The 10,583-nt window shown below is 35.9% G+C and overlaps 1 protein-coding gene across 1 annotated transcript in view; it reads right to left on the bottom strand.

Annotated features, from left to right (window-relative positions):
• Positions 1-10,583, bottom strand: part of DNER (delta/notch like EGF repeat containing) — a 107,423-nt gene that overhangs the window by 52,007 nt on the left and 44,833 nt on the right. The window contains exon 3 of the mRNA XM_059479705.1: positions 521-615. Within this exon, the coding sequence (XP_059335688.1) occupies positions 521-615 (95 nt within the window). The remainder of the gene's footprint in view (positions 1-520; positions 616-10,583) is intronic.

The following is a 10,583-nucleotide window of genomic DNA, read 5'->3' as shown; positions in this document are numbered from 1 at the left end:
GCATGATTTTGAAAAGTGAATAACAGAATAAATTCAAATTTTTTGAGAAATGTTTTTTAGGACAAACACAAAGGTTTCACAGCTAATGGGGACACCCAAAGCAATAACCCAGAAACCAAATACAAATGCACAATATACAGGCACTTATATAGTCAACAATAATACTTTCTATCAGCAAGTTCATCTTGAGATTAAAGAGGGAAAAAGTGTGTTCACTGCACTAAGTCATATCTTTTCCAAACTGACATCTTCAACACATCTGCCCTAATTTCTAATGCATTATGATGGCCCAGAGACAGCTTACATGCTAACATCTTCTAAAACACTAAAGATGTGGGAGAAATTATGCCAAGCAAAGAGCTATCATGGCTTTGCTACATGCTTGAAGTCTGTCTGAATTCTCTCATCATCCTTTAGTCATTTGACAAATTTGCCTATCTGAAAAACTGTTTTCTAAAATATCCAGTCAAATGAAAATAAAAGTGCTTTTGTATTTCATCACATATAAGAATATTCTCACTTTATTGATGTATTCTGTGGAACTTCAAAGGAGATAAGCCGGCCTCCAGCAGAAGTATTGGAACTGGCATTTCCACAAGCCACATCTGGGGTTATCTGAAAAGAAAAATAACTTCATTTAACAATAAGCCATAAAATCTGACTAAAAACATGAAAGATTTTTTTTTTTACAAATGACACTAATAGTCTAGCAGTCATCTAAAAATACTCAGGAACATTCACTGAAACCTTAATGCTGCCAAAAGAGGTGCTGAAAATTCACATAACCATCCTTTCAGGGTTTTGTTTTAATAAAAAGCTCCTGCAGAAAAGTCTGAACTTCTAAAGGCCTCTTCCTTTAAAAGTTAACATATTTAGAAAAATATGAATAGTTTTCTGGTCCTTTAGAATAATAAATGATGCTCTAATATTTGCTACATCCAAGAAATAGTTCATCATTAATCTATGCAATACTGAAGGATTTATACTAACAAATACAGACATTGCCTTTCTACCATATTGATATATGGGGGTTTTTTTCCAAACAGATTTTTCCTTTGAAAAACACTCTCCCATTGGCCCATTACTCTTCTTTCCAAGTAAAAATTGCTTGGACAAACAGTAGTTTCAGATGGGAAAAAAAATTATGATCACAGTGAGACAAAAGGATATATTTGCCAAATCCAGTGATGCCTGGTAGGCAAAAAAATAATTTATTACATTAACTACATCCAGACACCATACACAGTGTCATGCAACACAGGAACCACAGAGACTCCCTAATTATTCAGATCTTCATAGCAGTAATTTCCTTAAGATAGTGTGAAAATTATTAGTCTTTCCAAGAGTACATTTATTTCAAATAAGGAATACTTTATGTGGCATAATTGAGTCTATCACTTAATATCATCAGAAGTTTAAAATAACTTTTCATGTATGTTCATCAACTTGCCTATGAAATGTCACATTGGAAAAAAAACCAACATATCAGTTTAATCTTCAAAATTCTAGGCAGTTTGAAATGCTATTCTTTCAGCCAAAGAGAATGTTTTTCAAACTTTTTACATCAACCTTAATCTGAAAATACAAATATGCAACCTGACACACTTCCATGAATTAATCTTACATCAAAGCAAAAGCCAGAATAAAATTTGTAAATTTAAATACAATTGAAACTTTAAATATTACATGAATGTAATGAAACACATGTAAATAATACATGAACAGAAGTCGAGAATATGATGCAAGTAATAATTTTTAGGACACTCAGAGCTTATCTTGACTCAGGCAAGACAAATACTCAGTATTCACATTTCCCAAGTGAATGATTTCCCAGTGTCTAGATTACTCAATTCATTGTTGAATTCCCTGATGTATACAATATGAATACATTTGGTTCACGAAAATAAAGCAAGATGCAATTTTATTGTATTTTTTCAAAATAACTTTGAAAAATTATAACATATCCATTACAACTTTTAAATCTCAGGAGTCAAAAGTATGGAACTAACAGTCAAAGTACAATGCATCCAAAATTAGTTTGGCTAACACTCTTCCTTTTATATTTGCCAACATTTAAACTTTTTTTCTTTGAGAATCTGCATGCCTATTGGAACAAAGGGGAAAAAGAAATAAGTATCTCTATTCTCATACAGTCTCATTCTACATCTATAACACACTCCTTTTCATAGTATTTCTATAGTTTTACAATTTCAGGGATCATACCTTAGGACATAGGGGGAAATTGTAATGTAAGCATTTCATTTACCTTACTGTTTAATAATGGAAGTTTTTAAAGTAAAAGGTATTGATATCTTTGCAACTGTAATAAAACTAATAGAATCATATAAGCAAGAGCTGAACAAAGTGGCTACAGAACATGATCTGAGATTTAACCTTCATAAAATGGCCACTTGTAATTGGCCCTGACTTCCTGCTCTAAGAATCTAGTAAAAAGAAACATCTAAACCAATAGGATGCTAAACCCAGATTTTATGACAACGGAAATTTGAATTTTTTTATATATTAACAACCCTGCTACTTGAACCAGACAAAAAAACATAGGAAGAAGCAGTAACTCTCATAAGGAAAAAAATTGTCTCAGCAGCATCCTATTTCAGACAAGTTCTGTGGAGACAAAAAATGACAGCTTTGACACCTGAATTAAGAAACAAATTACAGTTTTTTCACAGCTGTGAGAAATTTTTATAAAGAGTTTTAAGTGTGTCTCTTTCATGTCTTAACAGAGCACTCTGCAAAACTGTACTACTGAAGAATGAGGCCAAAGACAACCAATATATTACAGCATTAAAGGACACTGGTAGGAGATATTTAAAACTGAAGTCACTGGGAAATATACTTTAATGATTTTCAGAGGACAAAATAAAGATCATTTCTAGTCTAAAGTAAAAAATACAAATATAGTAGGTATCTAATGTCATTTAAAGACAATCAAAAGAAAACATAACATAACTGCAATGACATCCAACACTTCTCCTGAAGCATTTAATAGTGCAGAAACGTCAGGACAAAAAGAAGGTTCTTGGGGAACAGACTTATAAACATTTACACAAATGATGCAGCTACTTTAAAAATAGGCACCAAAGAAAATAAAACCTTCATGCACCCTCCAGAGTCTGAAGTATGTTTAGGAGCTGATTACAAAGATAAGCTCCCGTGTCAACATAGAATACATCCAAGACTGTTCTTCAATATCTTATTTAAAGATTATTAAATATAAAATTTTGGATAGTAAAGAATTCCTCTTTATATAAAAGTTTCACAAGTTTGCATCTAAATCATGCTATATTTTTCTTAAAAGATAACATAATATACAAAAACTATATTTCTCCTTCAAATGCCTTTAGACTTTACATAGGTAAAAGAGCAGCATCATTTGAGAAAGCAAGAGTGAAATCTTGAGAGTTCTCACTCCTACAATCTCCACCTGGGCCTTAACAAGCCAGCAGTGAATTTGTTAGATTTCCTTACCAGGCCATGGCAGTGGTATAGAAGAGATTGCAAAGAAAATCAGGACTGGTGCCTAAGAGAGAAATAGACTATTCTTCCATATTGCAACTTTTCTGAAGAAATTAAATAGCATGAGTTAGGCAGATATTCTCTTGCCTAACAAAACTAGAATAATGGGATATACACTTATTCCAACAAGTGCTGAAATACCTATATAAATCCCAAGGCAATATTTTTACATGAGTGAGTGCCTTTATTACTTTCCTAAGTGTACTAGACTTTAATTCAATAAGGCTGAGAAGAGGAGCCTACAGACTAAGTCTACATTTATGCAGCCTCTCAGTGCTGAAATTAGTTCTCTGAAGATAGCTGTTGTATATGAAATTTCATAGTAGATTTCTTAAAAAGTTGAGCAGACATTTGTAATTCTACAAGGCCTTATCAACACAGGCAGACTAATCCTGACAGTGCAAAATCCAGCCATTCTGCTGCCATGATATGTTTGCATTTCTTTTGTACCTCAGTCCCAAGTTGATAGAATGGCAGAAAGCTTTTACTTCTTGCAAAATGCACCACACTTTCCTCAAATTTAAAAGTGGTTTGTAAGTAGGATGGCCAAATTTATATGTGCCTTAGAAAGCCCTCACTACCCTATCAACAAGGTATTAATAAATAATTTTAAAAACCAACAGATAGTTCCAGTCAGTGGAGGAGGCTGCTCAGGTATCTTGTGGACCTTCCATCCTTTGAGTTACTTAAATCTCAGCTGAATAAAGTCCTGAGCAACCTGCTCTAGCTGACCCTGCTTGGAGCAAGGGTTTGGACTAGAAAGAAACCCAGAGGTGCCTTGAAGCTCACCGACACTATGAGGCTGTCAGTGAAAAGTCAGCCCATGAGCCAGCTGCCTATTAAGTATTTCCTGTTAATTGTCATTGTAACTTCAGTGACACCGCAGCTTTCACTAAACCCCTCTCCAGCACACAGTGAAAGTGCTTCTTTTGAAAATATCCCCAAATTAACCACAAATAAGTATGTGTGCATGTGTGTGCACATTCAGGCACACACAGACACCTGTGACTCAGGTACTTCCCCCCTGTTCTGAGAATGTTCTCTTTCAAAATATTGCCTTGGGAATTTTCTATCTGGTCAACCTCTTGTTTTTTCATCTCCAAAAGCTGTTCTCCTCTTCTTACCTCCTAGTGGGGCAACAGACAACTCTGCACAGTATTGCAGCCAGAGAAAAGTGGGGCAAATTAGCCTGGAATTAAACACAATGTATGAATGCACGCATAATTCTTAACTAAATAAAAAAGATGGACACAAACTCATCCAAGACATTATGTTATGGAAGGAGTGAGAAAATGAGTTTTTTGACAAAAGCAAGGCTGTGTTCTGGGTGGTACCCCATGAAAACTGGCATGGTCATTATGAAAGAAAACCTTTCAGTTCTTCAGTAGGACAGAAACTATCATGACAAACGCAGTATGAGGGATGGTCTTGTAAATGCTAGTTCTTTCAGATTTTCTTCCAAGGGATTTCACATTAAATTTCAGTTCAATAAAGCAAGTTTCATAACGTGCAATTTTGGCTTTTCTGAACATACAACTACTTTTTTTATCAGAATAAGGCCATCAGGATTTATTCTCTTCTGACCCTGTAAGTGTGGCAAGAGGCATCCCTCATTTTTAAGACATGTAACACTTTTGGCAGTCTTCCTTATGTAAGGAAAAAATAATACATGAAAGAAATAAAACAGGTTAGATCCTAACTATAGATCTTGAACAGCTGTTGGCAAATAAAAGGTGAAAAGAGAAGTAGGAAAATAAAAGGCAACGGAATAGAACCACAAGAGAGGGATCTAGTACTATCTTCTTAATGTCAGGATGTCAAGGAACAAAGCAGGATCATTTCTAGCACAGAAATTGAACTCAGAACAAAATTCTAAAAGAAAAAAAAAGCAGTTCCAGTATCCTTGCCCTGTAGCACAGAAAAACTACTGCTGCTGAAAAATCTAGTGTGATTTAGCTTAACCTCCACATCACTGCACTTGGTTCTACCCTCAGAGTTTCAAATGGGACAATGCTTGAAAGAAAACCAGAACAGAAAGAAAATCAAGGTTTACTTCTAACATATCTCACCAGTGGGAGAGAAAAGCAAAAGTGTTTAGAGTAGGAGTAGTGCCTCTCTGAGGAACACCAGGGGGAGACTGACAGACTGCATCCAAAAACAGTATCAGATGAAGAAGTCTTACCAGTTATCACAGAAACCCGGTGTAAGGGAGGCTGCACATCCACCCAGCAAATTCTCTTGCTGGAAGTCTGTTTCTTTGCCCATCTGAGCAAGAGCCACTTTGTAGAGTCAGCAACCACAGCACCAGGAGGATCCAGCACCTTCCAGTGCACGGCAATCCTCCAGATAACATTATTAAAACTTTGTTTTTCTGTCATAGACTATCAATGCCAACATCCCACCAAGAGGCATCAGCAGGCACAGGAGGCTCTCTTACACAATGACAGATTACCTAGATTATCATTTCAGCAAGCCGCCTTCTGGTTTCAAGCCATCCACCAAATTCAGGGTCAGCTTCATAAAATCTGACATTCAGTCTGCACTGGTTTTGGCTGGGATGGAGTTAATTTTGTTCACAATGGCTTGCACAGTGCTATGCTGCTGTGCTTGCATGTTTTGGACTTGTGATGAACACAGGGTTGGTAACAGGGATATTTTAGTTATCACTGAAGTGTTCACACAGCATCAAGGCCTTTTCTCTTTCTCAGAGTGCCCTACCAGGAGCAGGCTGGGGGTGCTGAGGGAACACAGTGGGACAGCAGATCCCGGCTGACCAAAGGGACATCCCCTCCACAGGAGGCCACGCTCAGCAATGAAACTGGTGCTGGAACTTGGCCAGAGCTGCTGTTGCTCAGAGAGTGACTGGGCATCAGTTACTTGGTGGTGAGTAATTAGGGCTTTTTGCATTACTTGTTTCATTCAGGTTTTTTCTTTCTTGTTTTCTATTTCTCCTTTTTAAAACTACTGAAATGTCTTCATCTTCCCATGAGTTTTCCCACTTTTACCCTTCCAATTTTCTCTCCCATCTCACTGGATGGGGCAGTGAGCAAGTGGCTGTGTGAGGCTTAGCTGCCTATCCTCTACTTAGATCACAGCACAGTCATTCAACAAAGATTACTTCCATCAAGAATTAATAGTCATTTATTATTCCAGAGTCTATGGAACTGTTCTGAAAAGAAAGATAAACACTGTGTCAACAAGTTCATTGAGCAAAAATTGCACATAGTCAAATCTTTGCATGCAGTGTATGAGCTCAGCTCACTGGAGGATAAGCTGAGACATAAATTTCAACCTAAGACTGTCAAGTCAGCTATAGATATTTCTACACCAAAACATTGAAAGGCAGTAAACACATCAGGGTCGGGGTTGTTTTTTTTTTTTCCCCTCTTTCTCCCTTGAACTCCCTAGGACTTCAAAACAGGATGATTCCTGAAGGAACAGTTAAATGAATCCAGATACTTTTCAAAAACAGCTCTGGATAACCAAAAATCCTGAGCCCACCCACCAATATAGCTTCAGAAGAGAAGACCTTCAATATCTTGACATAACTTCTGTCTCAAAGAGCTTAAATTTTAGGAAACCTAGTATTTATGACTATCTATTGAACATGATTTAGTAATGGAATATAATAAACTGAGGTTTGCATGAAATTCACATAAGTTTTGTTTAAGCATATTGAGTTTTTAGAGACATTTAGGTTTTTATTCAAAAAATAAATACAATAAAAAGTAGCAGCTCTCCAGAGATACTTACATCAAGTTGTCTATGAAAATTATGTTTCTATATAAACAAAAAGTTCCAGAAATTAATATTGTAGGAGAGTTATTGAAATTACAGATTTATCCTAGAAGAAAGCAAATATTATTCTACCAAAATCTGTGCTTCCTTCATTCTCCTGTGTTTGTAGAATTTATTTTTCTCAGAACAAAAGAAAAATTATTGAGATTTCAAAAACAAATCTTATACACAGTTAGAAAAGCTGTCCTAAGTCAAATCAAAATTACACACATTCCAGCTCTTAACAGCAATAATAAGAGGGAATGTCAAGAAAACAGGGTAAGCAGAGGACAAGCATTTATACTCCAACCTGCACCCATTTCCATGTGAAAGGTTTTCCTAAGATATCATTTTTAAGGATCAAGTTTCTATTCTGTATTTATCAATCTCAAATGGCTTTGTTCAGATTCTGTTCCTCCTTCTGCACCCATATCATACTTTGACCAAAAAAATGCAAAAACATTTAGCAACACATAAAATTAGTCAAGACTAAAAGGTTCCTGTTTCAAGAATATACTTAAGGAATAATTCTGCCATTGCTACAGAGCAGGAACACTCAGGATTTTACACCTGATTCAGCCACTCTCCTAAAGGCTTGCAATTTACTGACTAAGGACACACATAAAACAAATACTGTCCCCACTGCAAGGGGAAATAGAAGTTTATTGTAGCCTCTAATCATTAGTTCCAAAGCCTTGAATCTGAGCACAAAATTGCAGTATAAATAGAAGGTTAGACTAGGACTCACATGCTCAGCATTCTAATTTCTGGCTGCACACCTGGCAAATCACTCCACTGCTCTGTGCTTCAGCATCTCAGTCTGTAAAATGGGAATAATACAGCTGATTTCCTTTGAAAAGAATTTCAGGTCTATTATGAAAAGCTGTATAAAAGAGTATGGTACTGCTATTCTTACCATTGATTTTGTACATTGAAATCTTTATTAAATCCATTAATTGAGTAGGATTAATGAGATGGTTTCCTTTTCCCTCCATTACTGGCTAATAAATATCTCCTATACACTGTAACACAAAAGATGATTGAACTGGGGAAATGGGGACTGTTAGCTGGATCTCTCTACAAGGGGAACCCCTTGCCCCAAGTAGGAAAAAGAATTATCTGTCAATGGGTAAGCACAAAGATAAATTCATATTATACTAAAGAAAATCAACTGAGAGAAAAAATTCTTGCTTATGATCTATGGTTTTAGTCCTTAATCTGGACATCACGAAAAGATTAATTTCTTATATGAAGACCACTCAGAAATTAAACTGCATCCAAAGACATCCGTGTGTTACCTGCTGGTACAGACACTACTGAGACAGCTGATTCCAGCAAGCAGTGCTAAATGTATCCCTGCTATCCAAGGAATATAGAAAACATGTCCAACTGTAAGCACACATCATGCCTCTCCTAGACAGCTTACTTCTCTCAGGTGTTCATTCTTTGAGTTCCCAAAATTTCCCTGAAAAGCTTTCATGGAAACTTCATCCTTGAAGATAGTGAGAGCTTCCATTTGGAAAAAGTCTGGCAAAATTTCTCTCTGAGACCATAGGGTCTGAAGAACATTAATTCACTTCCACTACCAGTATAGAATAATTTGGAAAACAGACTCTCTGGGAAGATTCATAAAAACAAACAACAACATAATATCAGTACTTGTTATCCTTTGAAACTCAAAGATCACAAGAGAACATTTTTGCAATACAAAACCTACATCTACTCTTCCTTTCAAGAGAGTGAATGACCAAGTTTTGCAAAGATCTTACAGCAATGAGGAAAGGTAGAGTTTTGTTATTAACACATTTGACTTTTGAAACCTCCACTAAAGAGGCTTTGGAGCACAGACCGTCAGGCAAATCAACTCTCCTCAGTTAATAGAGATCAGATACAATGTCTCGAATCAGCAACTGAAATCTCTTTGTTCCAGATAATCATCTCTCTCACTGTGACTTCCAAAGAACAAGGTAGAAGGTCATTATGCCACACTGGAGGGCTTGTCAAAAATACAAGACCCATCACAGTATATTAAAACACATCAACACAAGCAATTTTGTAGTAGGATAGCAAGTAATTGCCTGCTAGTGTTAGTCATGCAATAGCAACTGATGACCTATCTGTATTTCTTAGAGAAGACATGCAGAAGGGTGAATTTCAGCTATTGGAATAGTCACTTGTGAATTATCTGCCTGACTGAAATTCTTACTGAATCTACCTAAAATGCAAACCAGGCAGAAATGTTCCTTATACAACACCAGACCACAGATTGAGGACGACATACCAGGGAAATCTGGAACAGGGAAGAGCATGCCCTTAATTGATCAGGACATATGGATCACCCATGCAGAGATGAGACTGCATTTAAACTAAGTAATAAGAGCAGATCATTGTTTGTTTCTGCTTCAGTGATCTCTCCAAACTCCATCCTTGGTGCCTGACATATGTTCTACTGTAAAATAACAGATATGGGAGATGGAATTCCAGGAAATAAAGCTTTATGCTCCAGACATTGCCCACCAGCACTCCCACTGAAATGGAATACAGCCCTATAAATACTTCTACCTCAGCTAATATCAGAATTGTAACACAACAAACATATATTTTACATGGTCTGATTCTACTTTCATAACATTGATTAAATAAATTTTACAGTGGAAACTTCAACAAATATGTTTGGGCCAGAAAAGAGTGATGAAATGATTAAACTTGTTCCATGATTAAACTCCTGTCTGCTTACTTTCTCATTATGCAGTATGTTAAAACACCTCAGGAGAATCAAACTCATTGAAACATCTCAAAAAAAAGACACAATTGACATTTTACCTATTTATTCCTGAATAACCTGAAATAAAATTATATTACAAGGTCTTTCTCAAAAAGAAAAAGATGTCATAAAAATTTGCCTACAGAAATTTAAGTATTTTTTCAGCAACAAGTTTCACTATTCATAGAACTTGGTACTAAGCTGATCATTCCTTTAACAATAACTTGGTTAAGCTTGATAGTTTTTTTAATTTTTGCTGATACTTCAGTCTATGAAAATATTTAAGCATTACAAACAGCACAGAGTGCAACACAGCAGAAAGCAAAGATCACATTTATTAAGGATCATACGTTATGTGCTTTCCAACTGTAGTTTTACCAGATATTGTTACATTTTGACAGAGATTTGTTTGTTGGAGTTAAAACAAATGTTTAAAATTTAAACATTTAAAAGTTTCCACCACTGTCATTGCATCCCTAGAGTTGTGCCCTGTGTAATGTATTAG

Source organism: Ammospiza nelsoni, chromosome 10 (genome assembly GCF_027579445.1).
Source record: "Ammospiza nelsoni isolate bAmmNel1 chromosome 10, bAmmNel1.pri, whole genome shotgun sequence".
Lineage (NCBI taxonomy): Eukaryota > Metazoa > Chordata > Aves > Passeriformes > Passerellidae > Ammospiza > Ammospiza nelsoni.
This window is presented reverse-complemented; position numbering and strand designations above follow the sequence as displayed.